This window comes from Macrobrachium rosenbergii, chromosome 53, assembly GCF_040412425.1.
Source record: "Macrobrachium rosenbergii isolate ZJJX-2024 chromosome 53, ASM4041242v1, whole genome shotgun sequence".
NCBI classification, from domain to species: domain Eukaryota; kingdom Metazoa; phylum Arthropoda; class Malacostraca; order Decapoda; family Palaemonidae; genus Macrobrachium; species Macrobrachium rosenbergii.
Genome location: NC_089793.1, coordinates 43,895,099 through 43,916,838, shown reverse-complemented (window position 1 = coordinate 43,916,838; position 21,740 = coordinate 43,895,099). Strand labels below are relative to the sequence as shown.

At 47.3% G+C, this 21,740-nt stretch overlaps 1 protein-coding gene across 1 annotated transcript in view; it reads right to left on the bottom strand.

Annotated features, from left to right (window-relative positions):
• Nucleotides 1-21,740, bottom strand: part of LOC136834421 (glycosyltransferase 25 family member) — a 62,769-nt gene that overhangs the window by 32,680 nt on the left and 8,349 nt on the right. The window contains exon 2 of the mRNA XM_067097001.1: nt 12,077-12,220. Coding sequence (XP_066953102.1) covers nt 12,077-12,220 — 144 coding nt within the window. The remainder of the gene's footprint in view (nt 1-12,076; nt 12,221-21,740) is intronic.

Below are 21,740 nucleotides of genomic sequence, written 5' to 3'. Positions count from 1 at the left end.
TTCGGCGTCCTGGCGTCCAGTGACACCGACATCCTGGCGTCCTGGCGTCCATACTTCTAACTTTTCGCTGTCCTGTCAAACCTAGAGGTTACTTGAGAACTGGTCCGCCTGTGCGACATCGGTCCAGCTTCCTCCGGTTGACGACAGCAACCAATGGGCGAAAAAACACTTTAACCTTGCCTTTCCTATGGCGAGGGTGAGCGCCCTGGGAAAGCGTCAACAGGTGCGCTCGAGGGGACGACTGCTCGGTAGCTAAAGCCTCTTGCCTCCCTTCGTCTGTCGACTTTCCTTCTCACAGGGGTTGGTGAGCTTGGAAGAGGTCTAGGACTAGGAGCACAACAGGACCGAGCGGTCGCACCCTCCACTGCACTTGCACTAACAACATATTAACACTTGTATTTTTAGATCTCTTATTATCGATCACATATTATCCCTGTCTTCTGAGAGGATTTTACCTGTTGGGCCAGGGGCTGAATGGCAACCAACAAATCATTAAGTATTGGGTCCTTACCTGTTTCAGTAGGGGGTTCAGAGACTACCACTACGGGAGAAGGATCAATAGGATAGTTAGCAAGGGGAAAAGAATTAACTATTCCCTGGTTATATCAAGAAGAGTGAGAAACAGTACTCTTGGCTCTTCTGAGCATCGGTCTTTCATTCCCGTTCTTCAGACATACTAAGTGGGGATCCAAGGAGACTTTAGCAAGCCGCTTGCATCCCCACACACACATTTTCACACTCGAAAATGAAGTCAGATATGTTATAAGAAAATCCTAAAAGCGAACAAAAAGCGAAAGCCAAGCCAAAGTGTACTTCACCAAAATAAGTTGCGAAAAAACACAGGCTACGAGCGAAATTCCATCGATGTTACCGACACAGCGGCAGGGAAGATCTGAGGAATAGTTGGAATGTTCCAGGTACCTGGGTAGAGGGCGCACAGGTGGTTCACCTGACTACCGATCGGCGATTGCCGCGAGTTTTTGAAATTCTGCCGTGACGTCAGGGACTTAAGCTATATATATAACTACCAGGTAAGTTAGATGTTTAAAAATGACATTTTTATGATAAAATGATGTTTCATTATACTTACCAAAACACTGTAAAAGCTAAACTCTTCAAGAAAAGGACAACCAGCCCTATACCTGGTTGCTCAGCGTGGGGATCCGATCAAGAAGATACATTTCAGACGCTTCCTCCCAGGTCACCTAGTGCAGTCAAGAGGCCTAGCCCTCTCCAGGATGTTCTCATCTCGCAATTGCCCGGCCCTCTTACTCCTCCTCCTGCACATTGTGTCTCTGCGCCTTTGGCTACATCCTCGCCCTCCCAGGAGTCTATTCTGTTGGAAGGAAGCTAGACAAAGGTAGTCCCAAAGTCCTTGGTATTCCCGAGGATAGAGAAGTCGTTCCTCCTCAACTCCTGGACGGTCTGGGCACGGAACCGATTCTTTCTGGTGAAGAGGAAGGCCCAGGTGAATCGGGGCCTTCTTCAAAACGCTTCTCTACTCAGCTTTCTGCTGCAGTAAAAAACAAGTCGTACCATCAACATTTTCAGCCGACAGCCCCCTCTTCTCCGACTTCTCACGTTGCGTCTGGGAAAACAAGGTCCTGCCACTTCACTTCCTAAGTTGGTACTCTCCACCACCTCCAAGAAAGCATTAAAAGAGGTAGAGGCGTGGTTGGAAGCTAAGAGGTCCTCGGGTAATCTCGTTTAAGTACCCTCCTTCAAAGCTGTCGAAAGGAGGCAAAATTATTACAGCACAGGAGCTTCTCCTTCACTGGGATCCGCAATTTCAGCACAGGGAACAGGCTGCCCTTGTGGACCCCTCAAGGCATTTCATTCGAGGCAGCCAAGACCTTCTTTTCTGACCTAGATGTAGAACATTTTTCCAGGAACCTCTTTAAGCTCCTAGAGATTGTCAGCTTTATCGATTGGTCAATGGGAGCTGTTTTCAAACAGGTGGACCAGGCTAATCTGCAGAAGACGTCTTGGAAAAAATCACGGGGTTCCTTTCCTGCACCGATATTGCTATCCATGATGCGGCAGGCGAAATTTCCTCTCTTCCTCTTCGCCATGGCCACTCTGAAGAAAGAGGAAATTTGGTTCGTTCTTGTCTAAGGCTGTGACTTCTTCAGCAGAGAACGGCTTTGATGTTCGTTCTCCAACTTTGACAAGGAGGGCCTCTTCCCAGAAGCAGTAGTGAAAGACGTCCTGTCAGCCATGGATAAGAGGGCGTCGTCACACATCCTGTCTATGTCTTCCACCAGACCGAGTAAGATTCCTCAGTGAGGATGAAAGCATGGGTTCGAAGCATGAATCTGACAGCCACTTGAGGACGACGTCTAAGGACCAAGGACACGCTTCCTCCTTATTTACCTTGGTTGTGTCGAAAGACCTAATAAGATCTGAGAGATCCTGGTTGGATGAAATGTCTAACCCTCTGTGCCCAAAGACGGAGCTAAGCATAGCTCTATATCCTTTTAGCATTGAAGAAGACAGGCCCCTGGTGGATCTCAAGCAGGGAAAATAAGTCTGCCACTTGAGTTATAGTGGTTTTAGAAGAAAACATGTTATTCTTCTTACACTAAAGTCTAAAGATTGCCCACTTTGCCTGGTAGACTTTGTTAGTAGAATGTCGTCTACATTTGGAGATAGCTTCCAATGCAGCTCTTAAAAAGCCTTTCGCTCGCAAGAGTCTGAGGACAGTCGAAACCCTGTCAGGGCCAGAGTGGATGTGTCCTGATAAAACTTCCTGTAGTGGGGTTGTCTGAGTAGACTTGGGATTACTGAAAGAAGTCGTGAGAGGTCTACTAGTAGCTCCAGCTAAAAGGGAGCTATCAACGTCATCTTGGTGCTCTGGTGCGAATGGAGCTTCTTCAGGACCTCCCTTACCATCCCGAATGGAAGGAAGGCATACACGTCCATGCCGGACCAATTCTGCACCATCGCATCGGTCGCCCAGGCTCGAGGATCTGGAAAGGGTGAGCGGAACAGGGGAAGATGCAAGGTTCCTGGACGTCGCAAACAAATCCACCAAAGGTTCTCACAACTTCCACAGGCCAGAACATACTCGACGGTCCAGAGTCCATTCTATAGGGAGTATTTGCTTGTGACAACTGAGCTCGTCCGCTAGGACGTTGCACTTTCCTTGAATGAACTGTCTTAACAGCTGGGTCCAGTTCTGATCTGGCCAGAGCAGGAGACTCCTGGCTGTCTCACAAAGGGAGAATGAGTGAGTTCCCCCTTGGAGCCTTATATATGCTAATGCTGTTGTGTTGTTCGCATGTACCTACTCCGTTGTGGACTTCCTTTACAAAGTGTTGCAATCCCAAATGGATCACTTTTGGTTCCTTCAGGTTGATGTGAAGACTTCTCTCTTGTTGGGACCATACTCCGGAAATTTCTTTTCCCTCAAGAGAGCTTCCCAACCTAGATCCAACACGTTGGAAAAGAAGTCTAGGTTGGGGTTCACTAATTATAGAGCCTTTCTCTCCAATAGCCTGCTTGCGGAGTTCCACCAACACAGGTCCTCCTTTACCTTGTGTTATCAGGAATATGCACAAGTCTTGATTTATCTTTCAATCCCAACTGATTCTTACGAAGAACTGTAAAGGCCTCGTGTGCAGCCTTCCCAACTTCACAAACTGTTCAATCGGCACCAGAGTGCCCAGGAGACTCATCCGTTGAGTGGCTGAGCACATCTGTAGGAAGGGAAAAGGTTGACTTTCTTCAGGCAGTCCTCTGTTCTTTTGTGGGATGGAGAAGCCTGAAAATTCTGAGAATCGATCTTCATCCCCAAATAAAGAATCTGTTGAGAAGGAATCAGTTGCAATTTTTGAAGGTTCAACAGCAAACCTAGATCCTGTGTCAACAGCAAAGTCCTTTGTAGGTCCTCCATGCACCTCTTTTGTGGGCGAATGAATCAACCAATCATCCAGGTATATGGAAATATTCACTCCCTGCAGATGAAGCCAGTTGGCTAATGGGGCTAGTACTCGGGTGAAGACCTGTGGTGCTGTTGAAAGGCCAAAACATAACACTTGAAACTGGAGCACTTGATTCCCAAAAACAAATCTCAGATACTTCCTTGAGTCCTGCTGAATGGGAATGTGGAAGTAAGCATCTCTCATATCGAGAGATATCATCCAGTCCCCTCCACAAATGGATGATAGGAAAGACTGAACTGTTTCCATGTGAAACTTCGTTATGTAGATGTTCAGTGCACTCACGTCGAGTACTGGCCTCCATCCTTCCATGGCTTTGGGCAGTACAAAAAGCTTTCTTCTTGAAGAGTGACGACACTTCTTTCAAGAGGGCTAAATACCTCTTTGATCTAGTGGAGTAGGCTGTCAATTTCACTGAGTGCTGAACAAGGGAGGATTCTCTTTGGAGGGGATGGAATATCCTTCCCTTAAAACTTTGATCACTCACTGATCTGACCCTTTCATTCTCTAACTTTCCCAAATAAGCCCGAGTCTGGGCCCCACGGGCACATGAAGGACTGAGTCCTCATTTGTGAGTTGCAGGTTTGGAGGACGGTCTCCTGACAGCAGGTGAGACGAAACAAACGGTTGCTCGCGGTCTTGACTGCAATCTCTGTCTACCGCCTCGAAAGGTCTGAGGCTGAAGAGGAGAAGATGACTTGGTAGGCGTGGCAGTCCACTCTCTCGAGCGTGTTATAGATTGGGTAAGCAGGTCCTGAGTCGATTTCTTGTGAAGGTGAGAAGCAACTTCCTCTACTGTTGCTTGTGGGAAAAGATGCATGTTATCCAAGGGCAAGAAAAGAAGTGCTGGCTTATATGAAGAAGTCACGCCCTTAGATACAAAGGGGGTCCAGAGCTCTCTCTTTTTCAGGATCCCCATGGAATAAAGGGAAGATATCCCCACTAAACCATCTCTGACTGCCTTATCCGGGCAGGAGAGAACATTGCGCCAATCAACCACAATATCTTGAGGAAGATCCGAACCTCTTATCTCCTTTGCTAAGGACCCTATGGACCAATCCAAAATGCTAAAGGCCTCAAATACTTTGAACAGGTTCTTCAGTAAAAGGTCCATCTCCAACACAGAGAACACAGTCTTTGCCGAAGCAAAGGCCAACCTACGGGTCGAACCGATGAGTCCAGAGAAGTTCCCATGGGAGGAGGCAGCCACTCCCAAGGAGGGAGCTTCTCCAGTAGCATAGGACCAATACCTTCTAGCTGAGAGACGAGACAGAGGAATACTAAAGCACGCTTTGCCTTGACGTCTTTTTTCTGAAAGCCAGTTATCCACTTCCCCCATAGCCTTCTTAGATGAGGATGATAAAATCACTTTCAGAAGCCGGAAAAGAAGGAGCTGCTGGCATGAAGAAATCCGGAAAATTGTCTAACAAATAATTCAGCAAAGCAGCATAAGCCCACAGGGTGGAGTCCTTTCCTAGATCCTCCTCTTCCGATGAGATCGGGGACAGTGAAGGATCTTCCAGCACTACTGTGGACGAAGAGGTAGACTTCTTAAGAATACCCAAAATATTATCCAACTGCTTTTGAAGTGGTCCCAAGGAAGGGTCCAGACTGGGAGTTGTCAAATCCATATTCCTTGATGGAATTGTAGAGGTCAAGTGAGACGGTGGAGACACCTGGCGCTTCGATGAAGAAGACGCCAAAACGGGAGCAGGCGCTGAACAATCCAGGCACTAAACCATGGCAGAATGTATTGGCGCCGAAGGGTTCTCAGGCACCAAGCGATGTGTGAGTGCCACTGGGCGCTTCTCTACTGGGCGCTCGGCTGCCAGTGGGTGCTCGGCTGTCAATGAGCACTCCTCGTTCCCAGCTGGGCACTCGGATAAAAAACATCAATGATCATGATAAGTGCCTTGCTTGTACGAAGAACTAGAGCGCTTGTGGGACACTGATGACGGTCTGGGAGCTACAGACTGTGAGAAATGTTCAGGACTGTCCCATTTGCTACACTATGGTTGTGGACTACCAGAATGTTCCCTGAACCTCTTACCATATGACGGAGGGGACTGGTCCCTGAGCAACATGTCTTTTCAATGGACGAAATTCATCCGAGAATTTCCACTGGCACCCGTGAGTAGGGCTAGAATCTCCCGAACTGGACGATAGATGATGAACACCAGACATGCCTTTCCAACAGCTGTCTTTTGTCGACACCTGGGACGTCACAGGTGCGACTGAGGGGGCGACTAGCCTTGGGCAGACCCCACCGACCTCCCTTGGGCTTCCAGTATTCCTCCTCCCGGGGCTAGGGGAGCATGGCAGTGACCTTTGCTTAGGAGAGTCAGTGGGACCAGCAGCCACCTCCTCCACTAACACTTCACTTAAACATTTTTCACTGAATTTGTCCACGAACTATGTAACTGTGCTAAAAATACAATAAAATGGTACAAACCACCATTTATGAAGAAGACTGTAATGAAAAGATGAATGACATAAAAAGATGGACGCAACTCACAAATTACGAAAACAGTTACATTCCGGAAGTGCAACACAGAAAATGTGTTGACAGAGTCAAGTCTAACAAAAGAAAGACGAGTGGTTTGGGCATGCACATAAGACAGGGGAGGCCATCAAATGTCAGTGCAGTAATGCTATTAATGATTTAATGAGTTTGTCATTAACAATCATAACTTTAAACAATACACAGAAATATCTGGAAAGAATAAGATGTATGATTCTGTAGCAAAATGTTAAAATGACAGTCTTATTATAAGATAAAGTTTTATATATACTTACCAAGTAATTACATAGCTATCAATTTCTAGTAACTGTAAGTTAAAATTTGAAAATTCGCAGTAGCAGTTCTTCTGTTTTGTTTTTGGTGTAAGTAACTAGCCCCGTCCATTTTCAGGGAAGGAGAGGAACAACACAGCAGAGAGGCTCAATTTGTTTATGCCGTTTATGTCCATGCGAGGGGAGGAAGGAGGGCTCCCACTCTATAATTACTTGGTAAGTATATATAAAACTTTATTTTATAAAAATATCATTTTTATATAAGTAACTTACCAAGTAATTACATGGCTGATTCACACATTGACAGGAGGTGGGATTCATGGGCTTATTCTACCCCCAAGCATTAATAACAGTAATGAGTTGAGAATAGAAAAGGTTGCTAGCATCAGTATGATGCGGGTTGTTTCCTTACCTGGTAAGAGAGCTGCTGCAGGAAGATACTGCCTCTGGTGGTGCTCATCTTACCTGGTAGAAGTGTGGCAGTATAGCCAGGTGTCACCTACTACATAAGTGGGGACCTTGCAATGAAGGATTTCTCTGAATGCTAGCAAAGTATAAAGGCTGCCCCTTCCCTGGGCGCAATACCATCACACAATACCCAGATAACAACACTGTTACCTACACCAAAAAATTAAAACCACCACCACTCAACCATTAAAAGATCTTGTAGGCATCCCAGTACAGCATACCCCCACACTCCCCCACGACTCAATACCAGTCTCTGAGGCAAAGAGTAAGGCTGGAAGGAATGTTTCCTATACTTCCTTCCCCAACACCATGCCAGCCACCGATAAAGCGGAAGACAGTGACTTCTGGTGGCAAATGGGTCTATTTTCGGCCTTCCCCACAGTTTACAAAGGTCTAGGCAGACCAATGGATCCAAAGTCCATTCTGTGGGTATCACTTGGTTGCCGCGACTTAGTTGGTCTGCTAGAACATTCATTTTGCCTCGTACAAATCTCGTTACTATTCTTGTCTGGTTCTGATGAGCCCAGAGAAGAAGGTCCCTCGCCATGTCGCAAAGGGAGAAGGAATGAGTTCCCCCTTGCTTGCTGATACAGGACAGGGCGGTCGTATTGTCTGAGTGTACCGCAACGATCTTGTCTCGGACTTCTGATGCGAAGGCTTGCAATCTCAGACTGATTGCTTTCAATTCTCTCACATTTATGTGCTCTCCTGTTCTTGTGACCACATCCCGGAGACTTCCTTACCCACAGGAGAGCTCCCCAAACTAAATCAGACGTGTCTGCATAGAAGCTCATGTCGGGGTTCTGAGGAAAAAAGGGACTTCCCTTCTAGCAACCTGTCTTTGGACCTCCATCCAAGCAGGTGCTTCTTGATGTCCTGGGTTACTTGAAAAATGAACAAGTCTGAATGTTTCTTTCTGTCCCAGTTGTCCCTGGGATAAAACTGAAGTACTCTCATGTGAAGTCTCCCCAGGGAGACAAACTGCTCCATGGAAGCCAATGTCCCGAGGGACTCATCCATTTGTTGGCCAAACAAGTCTGAAAGGAGAGAAATTCATCTATTATCCTTAGACAGGATGCTATCCTCTTGGGAGATGGAAAAGCCCGAAAAAGAAGAGAATTAAGTCATTCCCAAATATACTATCTTTTGGGAAGGAACCAGTTGAGACTTCTAAAGATTGATCAACACTTCCAACTCCTTTGCTGAAAGAAGGGTCTTTTGAGTGTTACCCGTGCAACCTTCCTTTGTTGGAGAACGAATGAGCCAGTCATCCAAAGAGAAAGCAATGTTGATGCCCACTAGATGGAGCCAACCAGCTACTGGAGCAAGAATGCAGGTAAAAACTTGAGGGGCTGTTGAAAGTCTGAAGCATAGGGCTTGAAACTGGAGTACCTGGTCCCAAAAAACGAATCTGAAGTACTTCCTCGAGTCTGGATGTATGGGGACATGGAAGTAGGCATCTTGCATGTCTATGGAGACCATCCAGTCCCTTTGATAAAAGGATGCAAGAATTGAGCGATTCGTCTCCATTCTGAATTTTGTCTTCTGTACGAAGACATTCAGAGCGCTGACATCTAACGCTGGTCTCCATCATCCTGAAGACTTAGGGACCATGAACAGGCGATTGTGAAACCCCTCTGATTCTACATCCATGACTTCCTCTATTGCCTCAATAGAGCAGAAAACCTTGAGTCTGTTGAATCAGCAGTCAAGGTGATGCTTCTTGACTAAGGGTGGATATTTTTCGAAAGGAATAGAGTAACTGTTCTTGAGAGCTTCTACGACCCTCTGTTCTGCTCCTCGCTTGCTCCATTCTTCTCAAAAATGAAGGAGCCTGGCACCCACTGCTGCATGGGGAATACTGTCCTCACTTCTTGGAGGAAGGTTTGGTTGATGATTTCTTGATGGCCTTGAAGAAAAAGTGTATGTTAGCTCTACGTCTTGACTGAAACCTTTGCCTGCCCCCTCGAGAGGGCTGATGCTGCAAAGGTGAAGATGACTTGGCACTGAAAGACGGATTCTCCCTAGCATGTTTAGAGGACCGCGAAAGGAGGTCCTGGGTAGACTTCTTTTGTAAGTCTGAGGCGATCCTATTGACCACCAATTGTGGGAAAACGTACTTAAGGGGAGAAGAGAAGGGCCAACTTCTGCACTGACATAACCCCTTTTTGAGGCAAAAGAGCACCAGAGCTCTCTTTCTTTAAGATTCCCATTGAATAGGCGGAGACTTACTCACGAGAAGCGTCTCTCATCCCTCTACTGATGCAGGATAGCATGCCCAGAAGATCTGAAGAGAGGTCTGTGGGAACTGAAGGATAGTCCTAGATTTTCTTGGCAAGGGTGCCTACTAACCAATCCAGAAAGCTGACTACTTCAAAAACTTGAAGATATTCTTCAGTAAGTGGTCGAGTTCAGCAGATAAAAACATCACCTTGGCTGCTGCAAAGGCAGGCCTGCATGAGGACTCAATGAGACCTAAGAAGTCCCCCAGGGAGGAGGCAGACACACCCAGGGAAGGAGCTTCTCCAGTAACATAATAAGAATATCCCCTTCACAACAAACATGAAGGTGGGTAGAAGAACACAACCTTTCCCTGCTCTCTCTTGTCTGCTAACCAGTACTCAACTTCATTCACAGCCTTCCTAGCCGAGATAGAGAGCATCAATTTAGGAAGCTTGGACAATTCCAACGGAAGACTACTCATCTGGAAAGTGGAAGCCGGAGAAGAAGGGGCCGCTGGTGAGAAGAGATTAAGAAGAGTTCAAAGCAGGAAACACAAGAGAGCTGAAAACGCCATAGTAGGAGTTTCTTCCTCTGGATCCTGACCCTCCTCTTCGGCCGACAAAACTGAAGACAAGGGTGCATCTACAGAGCTAGCGGGAGGAGGCTGAGGTTTCAAAAAAAAAACTCAAGATGTTGTCCAGTCGTTGTTGGATGAGAGCCAAAGCTGGATCTACAACAGTTGGCGCTGCAAGAGAAGAAGCTGTCGCTGAATGATAAGAAGAAGGAAGTTCTGGCGCAGATGGCCGCTCAGCCAGCTACTGGGAGCTCAGCTACTTGGCACTTGGAAGGTACAGAGCGCTCGGGAACCACTGGGCGCTCAGAAGATACAGAATGCTCGGGAGCAGCTGGACACTACTGAATGTCTGGGCGCTGCTGGGTGCTCCGGTGCCAATGGGAGCTTGGGTGTTTCTGAAGCCTTAGTGTTGAAGGAACAGCCGACACTGTTACACTTCAAGATGCTGAAGAATGTTTGGAGAAGTGTGTGGAAGCTGAAGGGCACTCAGTCACTAAAGCGTGCTCAAAAGCGGAAGGAAGCTTGGGCACCAATGGGCACTCTAACGCAGCGCGCTTACACTTAGAAACTGTTCAGGCCCTGAAACAACACACTTCACAAGAGAAACTTCTAGTGAGAAATGCTCTGGGCTGTCCCAAAAGCTACACAAGGGTTCAGCCTCCTCAACTTTCTTACGAGGTCCCTGAGGGGTGCTAGACACATCCATTTGCAGATCTTTTCAGTGTCTGGATTCATCGTTAAAACACCACTGGCGAAACTACAGAACTGGAGGAAAGACAGTGTGCATCCGAAAAGATGCCTTTCCAATGGCTTTCTGCCATCACCTGGGATATGACTACAGGTGCGACTGAGGGGCCGACTGCCCATGGGCAGACCCCACTGACCTCCCATGGGCCTCCAGTAAGACTTCTCCCATGTGTGGGGGAGAGTGTCAGAGACCTTCGCCTAGGAGAATCAGCGGGACGGACAGCCAGCTCCTCCACTGATACTTCACTATGAGCACTCTTTTCACGGTCCATAAGCGCACAAACTGTATCATCCTAAGTGGGCCATAGAATTCCTCAACAACTCAAACTTACAGTCAAATTTTGCTTCTAGAGTGGCAATGGCATTGGGGTCGTAAGTATGAGAGCTGGGTACAGGAACAGGTGGTATAGACGAAGGACTGGGAATTGAGGGCATGACAGAAATAACAGGAACATCAGAGGAAGACTTCAAAGATTCCTGGCTAGCTAATAACTTGTCACTCCTAGCAGTTGCTTGCCTTTTCCTATCTTTTCCCAACTTGGAAAGGTGAGGAGTCAAAATTTTCCATTGTCCAGGGTACCGGTCAACACAGTCAGCACAAGTCAGATCTGCACCTCGTACATATTGTATGCAAATCATATTTGGCAGAAGTCAACCTCGTATTGCAGCTCTTGCTGCAATAACAAGTGCTAGACATACTTGCGCCGGACATCGCCAAAAGTAAGTTGACTACGTCTCAAAAAGGGAAAACAAGTCAAAACTCTGAAAATTCGTCTTGAATAAGTAATCCTGACTAAATAAATGCTGAACGGCTACTAAAAGAATCCAAAATACTTAACCAATAGCTTCAGGATAACAACCAGTAAAGCCTATGAAATCCAAAATTTAAGCTGCTGCTCACAACCTTCGTCAGGAGCTGGCAGAAATAAATTGAGCCTCTCTGCTGTGTTGTTCCTCTCCTTCCCTGAAAGTGGGCGGGGCTAGTTACTTACACCAAAAACAAAACAAAAAAGAATCCCTGCTGAGAATTTTCAAATTTTAGCTGCTGGTTACTCGAAATTGATAAGATATGTAATTACTTGGTGAGTTACTTATATAAAACTAACATTTCCATTTAAACATATCTGCGATTAAGAAAGGGTGAAATTTTACTCAGCAAATAAGCTATCATACTACAATACTAGTGGTAATTACATAATGTAATTTTTTTTCCTCCAGTTATTCGCAACACTACTGGGACTGAAAAATCTCATAAATGCAACTTCATTCCGTAAAACTTTTCAGAAAAGTCATTTAACCATAAACACCCAACAAATAGCTCATCACTTACCCAAGGCTCATCTGAACTCTTCAGTTTCTTACGTCCTAGGTATATTAGGTCCCATTCAACCAAATCATCAGCTTCAGCAATAAGATGCTTCATCTTCTCTCTGAAGAATGGTTCAAAACGTATATCATCCTCGAATAACAGAACCTGTTGGAGAGAAATTTGCACAACAATCAATGGAGTTTTTATTACTGACATGATAATTTACTTCATTAAGACAAAATTTCTTCTTCATAAATCACAACTAGAAATGAAGTTTCAAGGACTATTAACATTGCAAATTTGGTTTACAAAGATATCTTTCATAATAATAAACCAATCTCATAAAAAGAAAGATGTCCTTGCCTCTGAAAATTCATTGGTACCCTAAAGCACAAATATCCAAAGTGGTTAATATCAGCCCCTGGGAATCAGAAGGAATGGGATTATCAGTGACCAATGGTCTATAAATGGCTAGGGGTCAAAAGGGGGTGACAATGAACTTTTTTGGTTCAAAAGCTGATATTTGTGAATGAAATAAATACATAAAATATAATCAAATTGAAATTTACAGAGTATGGCTGGGATGATGAGTCTGATTTTAAGTTAAATTTCAGTAAATACAACAAAATTCATCAGTATGCTGCAAAATCTACAATATTTTTCATGTCCTTAGTCTTACATAATGTAATTATGAAGTTTTTACTCATATTATTATCATATTGTTCACATAAATACATCAAACATAGGAACAGAAATAGAAACTGATGAAGGAATAACAAAATGTATAAGTAAACTGAATCTTACGAAGCAGTGATGAAGGAAATGCGCACAAGACTTTATACCTTTAAATATGACATTTTTATAATAAAATAAGGGCATTGAAACGATGTAAACTGCATTATTATTTCAAAAACAAATTATGATTATTCTTCATTTTGGGGCCATATTTCTTCGGTTGGAATTGAATATATTTGATATATACTTACCAAGTAATTACATTGCGTGGGAAGAAATAATCAGAGAACCTAATTTTACCGGGGACTGCCTGTATGACATTTTTATAATAAAATAAGGATAGCAAGTAATTTTTAAAATTTTTATGAAGCTTAAGTAGAGCTCATATTGTTTTGGTGTAGGTAACAGACGACACCCACTTTCGGGGAAGAATAGGTACAACCAGCTCAGGTATTCAATTCGTTCACACACAATGTCCATTAGGGGGGAGGCGGGAGGGCTCTGATTACGTAATTACTTGCTAAGTACATATAAAACCTTATTTTATTATAAAAATGTCATTTTTATATACCGGGTGTTTCGAAATTAAAGGCCCCCCCTTCCACAGAACAAATGGAAAGTTATAAAGTTTTCTGCTATAGCCTATCTCCAAGTGCATTATTTTAAGTTTCTATTAAGCTATTTTTCATTTTACATTTCTTGTATTTTCAGACTGAGTGACGGAATTAGATACAGCCATGGCTAACGACTTGGAGGAAATCAGATGGACTGACTGAATCCGGGCTATAACCTTCAGAGAGGCCAGGGATGCTGGTGCATCCTTCATTTCATGTTCCTGGATAGCTAAATACATTAAAAGAGATGAATCCTTTGTTAAAAGAAACTGGAACAAAAATCCAAATGACTGTCATCACGAAAAGAGTGAGAATCTTGGAAGGCCTGAAGTCCTTTCTCAGGAGTCAAGAGACATCATACCCCTCAAGAATGCAGGCTGTGGTACAGGCAGATGGAGGCCACACAAAATATTAAATACTCAGAGAGAAACTTAAATAAATACCTGTTCTGAATTACTTTTGCTTTTGTCCATATCAATTTTAGTTTATGCTGTAGAGGGGGGGGGGCTCTAATTTCAAAACACCCTGTAAGTAACTTACCAAGTAATTACTATACATTGCTGAATCCCACAGAGAAAGGAAGTGGGATACATGGACACTTAACTACTCAAAAACACTCAGTAATGGAGAAGAATTTGAAATAGATAGGTAGCCACCATTGGTCAATGCTTATTGTAACCTTACCTATTGAGAAAGCTATGGCAGACGGGACTGCCTCTGGTGGGTGCTCATCATCAACGGATGGTTGCCAAAGCATTATACAAGAGGGTATGCCCTTATCCCTGGGTGCAGTACAAGAAAAATTTGACCAAATATATTTTTACCTACACCTTACGTAAAATACTAAACACATCCATTAGAAGACTGGTGGGTACTCCAGGTACATACTATCCCTCCGGCTCCCATAACTCGATCACCTAAATTCAAGGCGAGGAGACAGAAAAATAGAGGACATGCTCCTACCCTTTCTCCCCCAGTACCAAGCCAGCCATGGATAACGATCCTAATGCACTGCAGTTTTCATAAGTGGTTTCTACATCACGCAAATAATAAAAGGCAAACACAAATCTGCATGTCCAGTACTGTGCAGTACATAGGTTGAAGAATAGCCGACAGTGACAGATTGTGTTTAAAAGCCTGTGAAGTGGTGACTGCCTGGACTTCGTGGGCTTTAACTTCCATAAAGGTAGGGCCTCTTTCTGAATTCCCCTGTGGGGTTCAGAGGTCACCACTCTAAGAAAGAAGGATAATGCATTCTTGGACACAGAACAAGATAGGTTCTTTACGGAACACCAGAGGTCATGAGGGGGGCTTCTGATGCTCTTAGTCCTCTCCAGGTAACATTTTAAGGCTCTGAACGGACAGAGAATTCTCTCCTGGTCTGTAGGTCCTAAGATACCTGTAAGGTTCTTGATAGAGAACAAACGGGGCCGCAGATTGGCTGGGGTTTCATTCTTTGCAAGAAACCCAAGGGTAAACATGCATACCGCATCACCTTGCAAAAAGCCAACCTACTTGTCCAAGGCCTGAAATTCACTAATTCTTTTGGCTTCTCCAGAGCAACCAAGAAGAGCATCTTCCTTGTTAAGTCTCACATGGAGGAAGTATGTTGGGGCTTGAAGGGAGTTCCTGAGAGCCAACAGAGTGCGACATACAAGTTCCAAGGAACAGAAAATGGTCTGTGTTCCTTTGAAGTGTTGAAAGATTTAACCAAGTCACCAAGATTCTGACTTGTTGCTAGATCCAGGTCTCTGTGCCTAAAGACAAAATTGAGCACGGACCTAAATCCTTTAATAGCCGAAGTTGCTAGTCGCTGGGAAGACTTCAGGAAGATTAGAAAAATCACAATTTTTTAAAGTAAATTGTATTTTTCCTAACTATACAAACCTTAGGTCCTTTACATTAGGAATTACTTTCAGTGAAGCTGGAAACAGCCATTGAACTTTTGAACGAGGTGGTTAGGCAGTTAACTACCGTCCAGGAGGCAGGAGTCCCGCCTGTCAGGATGTAAGCATTCCAATTTGACTTTTGGCCCAGGTGTCAGATTGAGATTGAGGGGTGGCATGAGATGGGCATGAAATGTAATGTAAAGGATCTCAGGTCTGTATAGTTAGGAAAAATACAATTTACTTTAAAAAATTGTGATTTGTTCCAACATGATACACAAACCATTGGTCCTTTACATTAGGAAGACTCACTGGTTGGAGGGAGGAATCTGAGTGAGTCTCTATGAACTGACTAGAGTTCGCTACACCTTGTGTTCCCTTCCTGGTTGATAGAACGAGGAAGGAAAACTGCCTCTGACAAAATGATCGAGCTGTAAGAAACGCGAGATCAGTTGTCAGACTTCTGGGACCCTTTGCATGAATGAGGAAACATCAGTTCAAGCAAAGTAGGCTAGGATGAACCTTGATAGTCAGTGACATTAAGGCAAATACAAACATTGGGTTTGTCTTATTGTCATGACCTCCTTCCTCCCCTTACTAAAGGAAGGAGCGGGTTTGCTTCTATAATCGTGAAAGGAAATAGAACTGAAGCTCAGGTTGTATGCTTACCTGCATCAACCACCAGATCCAGCATGTAATGGCATGTCCGCCCCCTACCCGTAGGAAGAGAGCCAAGATGAAGAGAAGGAAGAGAGGCCAGTCACTCCACATTCATTCTCCCATCCACAACCATACATCTTAGGCGAGATGCAACCTGTCCTGTTAGAGGAGCCAGGTAAGCTACACATCTTGTTGAGCAGCCACCACAGGACCCAAGGAAAAAGTGTCCAAGGACTTGTGGGCAATATCCCAAAGGTAGAAGGAAGTGAAGGTGGTCTGTTGGGACCACACTCCTGCCTTCAAAACCTGTGGAACCGACAGGTTCTCTGGAATGCGAGGGACGGACCAATGCTGCGGACTTTGTGAGCTCTCGGGCAAAGTGTTCCGTTGTCGTCTTCTCCAGCAGCAGAGTACGCTTTCCTTATCGTCTCACGAAGCAGTAAGAAATCGCATTCTTGGACACTTCTTTCTTGTCGAGCCAGCGCTAATGAAGAGTTGTCGACACTCAGGCCAGAGATGGCGACTTCTCTTCAGGTAGCACCGCAGCACTCTAACAGGACACAGTAGCATCTCATCTGGGTCATTACCAATGAAGTCCTCTAGGGAGGGGATTGTGAAGGACTCGAACTGAGCATCAGGTACCGATGGGTTCTGAGTCTTCACTATGAAGTCCGGGACAAAATCAAGCATAACCAATCCCCATCCCCTCGAGTGTTTAACATCAAAAGGAAAGTCCATGAAGTTTGCCAACCTCTTCTCCGACGGCAAGGCAAGCAAGAAGATGGTCTTGAGGGTTAGATCCCTGTATGACGACTCTCGTAAAGGCTTGTATGGTGCACGAGTCAGGCTCCTTAGAATGAGAGTCACATCCCACGCAGGGGGCCTGAGGTCCCTGGGTGGGCAAGACCTCTCGAAGCTTCTCATCAGTGGAGATATCTCGAAAGATGAGGAGATATCTACCCCTTCAAGCTGCAAGACAAGGCCGAGTGCGGCCCGATAGCCTTTCACTGCTGAAATGGAGAGAAGCTTTTCTCGGCAAAGAAAAATGAAGTTCGTGACCTGCTGAACAGTAGCTCCAACCGGAGAGATACGTCGTCCATGACACCAACCACAGAAGACTGACCACTTTCCCATATACAGTATACTGTTGCAGAGGACTGTCTGAGGTGTCCAGCCATCTCTGTTGCTGTGTGACGCGAAAAGCCTCTCGCTTGCAGGAGATGGTGGATAACCGCCAGCCATGAAGACACAGGGACTGCACTGCAAGGTGATGCCGCTCGACGTGGGGTCGACACAGCAGGTTGGGTCAGGGGGGATCTCTCTCAGCACCTTGGAAAGGAGAGATAGCAGGTCAGGATACCACCAGAATCATCCTGAAATTCAGGGTGATCATCACTTGGCTGATCACCCTGTGAATTGGAGAGAATGGAGGAAAGGCGTAGACGTCGAGATTGTCCCACGGATGTTGGAACGCGTCCTCAGCAGCGGCACGTGGGTCCAGCACGACTGAACAGAAGGCCTGAAGTTTTCTGTTTTGCCGGGTGGAGAACAGATTGATGACTGGATGCCCCCACAGATGGAACAACCTTTCCGTGACTTCCGGGTGAATGGACCACTCCGTCCCGATCACCTGATTCTGGCGGCTAAGCTTGTCTGCCACTACATTCCTCTTGCTTGGAATGTGCCTGGCTGATGGCTCTACCGAGTGAGCAAGCGCCCACTCATGCACCTGCATTGTCAACTGGTGAAGCGGGAGGGACACTGGGCCCCCCTGCTTGTTGACGTATGTCACTATCGTAGTACTGTCGCTCATCAATACCATGGAGTGTCCCATCACTCGATCCTGGAACTCTTGGAGAGCCAGGAAGGCTGTGCTGAGCTCCAGGATGTTATGTGAAGATGCTTGTCTTCTCGGTGCCACACCCCTGAAGTCAGCAACTCCTCCAGGTGTGGGCCCCGTCCCTCAGTCGATGCATCTGAGAACAGAAGCATGTCCGGAGGGGGAGTATGCAGACATACTCCTATTAAGAGGTTCCTGTCATCCATCCACCAGTCTAGGTCCTCTCTCACCTCCTCGGAAAGAGGAATGAGAAAGGACTGGGGGTCTCGAGACTGGGACCAAAGTTCCTTCAGTTTCCACTGCAGAGACCAAAGGTGAAGACACCCATGAGGGACCAACTTCTCCAACAACAACAGGTGACCGATGATGACCTGCCATTGCCCAGCTGGCTGTTCCTGTTGAGACAAAAAGCTGTGCTGCCTTCCTGAACCTGCTGATACAAGAGTCCAAGGGAAAGACATTCGCTGCTACCTTATCTATCAGCATGCCCAGGTACTTTAACCTCCGCTTGGGGTTGAGATCCGACTTCTCGAGATTTACTACGATACCAGGATCTTGGCAAAACTCGAGGAGCTGATCCCTGTCCTGTAGCAACTGTGAGCAGGAGCTTGTCAGGACCAGCCATTTGTCGAGATACCTCAACAGATGTACCCCGTGCAAGTGGGCCCAAGCTGACACCAGGGTGAACACTCTTGAGAACACCTGAGGAGCAGTCGAGAGCCCGAAACAGAGTGCCCTGAATTGGAAGACTCTCCCCAAGGATAAAGCGAAGGTACTTGCAAGAGGACAGATGGATGGGTAATTGAAAATACACATCCTTCACGTCCACCGTAAGCATGAGGTCGTTCTCCCTGATAGAGGCGAGCACGGATCGCACCATCTCCATCGTGAACTGAGTCTGGCGTACAAAACGGTCCAGGGGAGAGAGGTCTATGACCGGTCTCCAACCCCCTAAGGCTTTCTCTATGAGAAAGATCCAGCTGTAAAAGCCTGGGGACTGATCTGACACGACTTCTACAGCACCCTTGCTCAGCATGGCCTGCACTTCTTGCATTAGTGCGATGTTCTTCAAAGATCCAGGAAGGTAAGTACGGAGATGGACTGGTGTGACGGTGAGGGGTGTCTGAGACTCGAAGGGTAGTAGATATCCCTCCCGAAGGACATCCACTATCCAGGTCTCGGCTCCATATTGCCAAATGGCTCGATAGGCAACCCCCCACCTTTGGCAGTAGTTGGGGGGGAATGCCACCCCTAGCATTTTCCCTTCTTCTTCTTCCCCTTGCCCCCTTTACCAGACTGGAAAGCAGGCTGAAAGGGGCGCAATAGCCCACCCTTTCCGGAGGAAGAAGGAGGCTGGGTGTTCCCACGGGTTCCCTTCGAAGTCTGGGACTTCTCAGGGGCCGAGGAAGTGCTAGGCTGGCCCGAAGGCCGGGCCACAGTGGAGCGCGAAGACCCAGAGGTCTTAGCCACTGCCTGGTGGACAAGGCGGTCGCTGTCATCGGCCCGATGCTTATCCACCGCAGCATCTGCCAACTCTCTTGAGAAGAGAGAGATAGAACCCAGCAATGGTCTGTTCGCAAGGTCATTGCCGACTCAGGTCCCACAGACCTGGCGAAGCGAGAAAGAACAGCGTCTCTTCGCTTAAGAACCAGGTTGGCTCACAGGTTTGCCATCTGGTGGGCGAGGTAGGAGATGGCTCTACCTCCAGACTGGCACAGTCTCCCGAAAGTGGAGTCCTCCCTGGGTACGATAGCCCCCAAGGAAGCAGCCACTTTGGATACTGTGAACAACCACATATCCAAAGAGGAGACTGCCTGGAGAGCCACCATGCTGGTGGCTTCCAGGGTTGCTGCCTCTTGCTGTGAAAGGGAGATACCCAACGCAGTAAACTGCTGCAACGAGAGACCTGGGCCTAGACGGACCAGGTCCAGGTCAACCTGCTTAGGCGGCAATGCCCCTGCCGAGGGCATGTAGAATCACTTCTGTCAAGTCAGAGGAGGGGGTAAGCAACTTGTCAGAGCAGTTTGAATTAAACAATTTGTCTTGTCCAGACAAAACTATTCACTTGGTCGAGAACCCCCTTGGCAAGCGTGGACCATGGCAGTCCCACCGAAACCTTGGGTTACTTCTTTGAACCCCAGAAGGATTTGAGGCACGAAGGACGATCCACAGACAAGGCCGCGGTCTCTTCCGTGAGGTTGTTGTGCTAACGAATCAGAGCAATGACCTCTGCAAAAGTCCACTGTATCTTGGGGATGTCTGCGTCCTGGGGAAGAGGACCCTCGAGGTCTTCCAGGGGAAGGTCCTCCTGATCTACTTTCCCAGCAGGAGGGAGAACCTCGGCAGACCCCTGGGATCCTTCCTGCACGACATGGGCATACGATCCGGTCGATCCGAGAACTGAGCCAGGAGTGTAAGCCTTTGTAGTCGAACTCTGGAGAGACGACTCACCAGAGTTCCTCCTGTCCGACTCACATCTCCTAGAGGAACCCCAGGAGGTTGAGGGGACAGGCAAGGAAGATCGGGCAACCCCACCGGTCTTGCTGGCAGAACCAGCAGGAGCAGCGGGCCGACAGCGGTCACCAACCCACAGTGATGACGGCAACTCGGAGGAGAACGCTTTCGCCTTGGCAAAGCGTTGTCCCGAGTTGAGTGAAGCGGTTCATGCGAGTCGAGCGCCCCGAGCCAGGTTGGCCACGCGAATGTGACTGGGCACTGGGCGGAGTCGAACATGTGACTGGCTGGCGAGAACTTGTGCTGTCCTCTAGACAGGCCCCAGTCTTCCTCGAGGCGGGGACCTCTTCTTAGTCTCGCCAGGTGTTCGGACTCGAGAGGCCAAAGCACCTTTCCGGGAACCTTGCTTGGCACTCGAGGAAGTGCCAGCAGGAAGAGCCGAGACACCTGCATGTCCGGGCTCTTTATCTTGTCCTGTGCCCATGTCAGTATGGAGAGAGGTCCTCTGGTACCAGCCCGGGGTGTCTGAGTCTCCTTAGAGACCCAGGTACTCAGCGCAACTCACGAACTAGTGTCCAACACAGTGCCAGCCTTAGAAGCAGACGCCTTTGGCACGGCAGCGGGTGTGCAAACTGAGGTCTGCATGCCCTCGGCTTCCGAAACGACTGACCCGGGGGACAATGAATCAGTTCCCTGGCCCGCGGGCCAGGAAGAGCTGATGAGAGATCCCACTGCCTTTCCTATGGAAGGAGGCAGTCCCTTAGAAGTCCCAGGGCGAGACTTCCTGGGGGAGGGGAGCCTTATTCTTCCTTGGCCAACGAGCCTCGGAAGAAGTGGAAGAGGTAGCAGACGACGGCAAAGACGAAGACAATGAAGACAATGACACCTTCCGAGAACTCTTCTTCAACTTATTCTATGATGAAAACGACGACACCTCCCGAGAACTCTTCTTCGACTTATTCTTCGTCACCTTCTTCAGGATGGCGGTCAGGTCCCCCATCCAGAAGGGAGCAGCAGAAGATGCAGGAGCAGCCAGGGGGGTCAGGGAAGCAGGAGCAACCAGGGCAGTGGAGACATCAACAATCAGACCAGCGGCGACTGGGGAGGGCTGAGCAGCGTGGGAGCCAGGGAAGCCAGGAGTCGAGACATGAGCGGTCAGCACGGGTGGAGCAGGAGCCAGGCTGGGCCGAGAGCCAGGTAAGCCAGAAGCCAGGACTGGAGCAGGGTACAAGAGTAGGTCGGCAACAGCAGGAACAGCAGCAGCAGGAACCATGATGTAGGGCACAGATGAGGTTACCATACTGGAGGGGCCTGTCAGGGATAGCGGGGCCAGGAAGCCAGGCGGCAGTGGCACAGCATGGAGAGAAGCAGGCGCGGCTGTTACCTGGGTACTCAGGTGCGAGGTGACAGTCACTGGCATCTTAGCAAAGGAAGTCAGGTGACTGTAGACATAATGGCAGTAGCCGCAGTGTGGGTGACCACTGGAGCGCCAGACA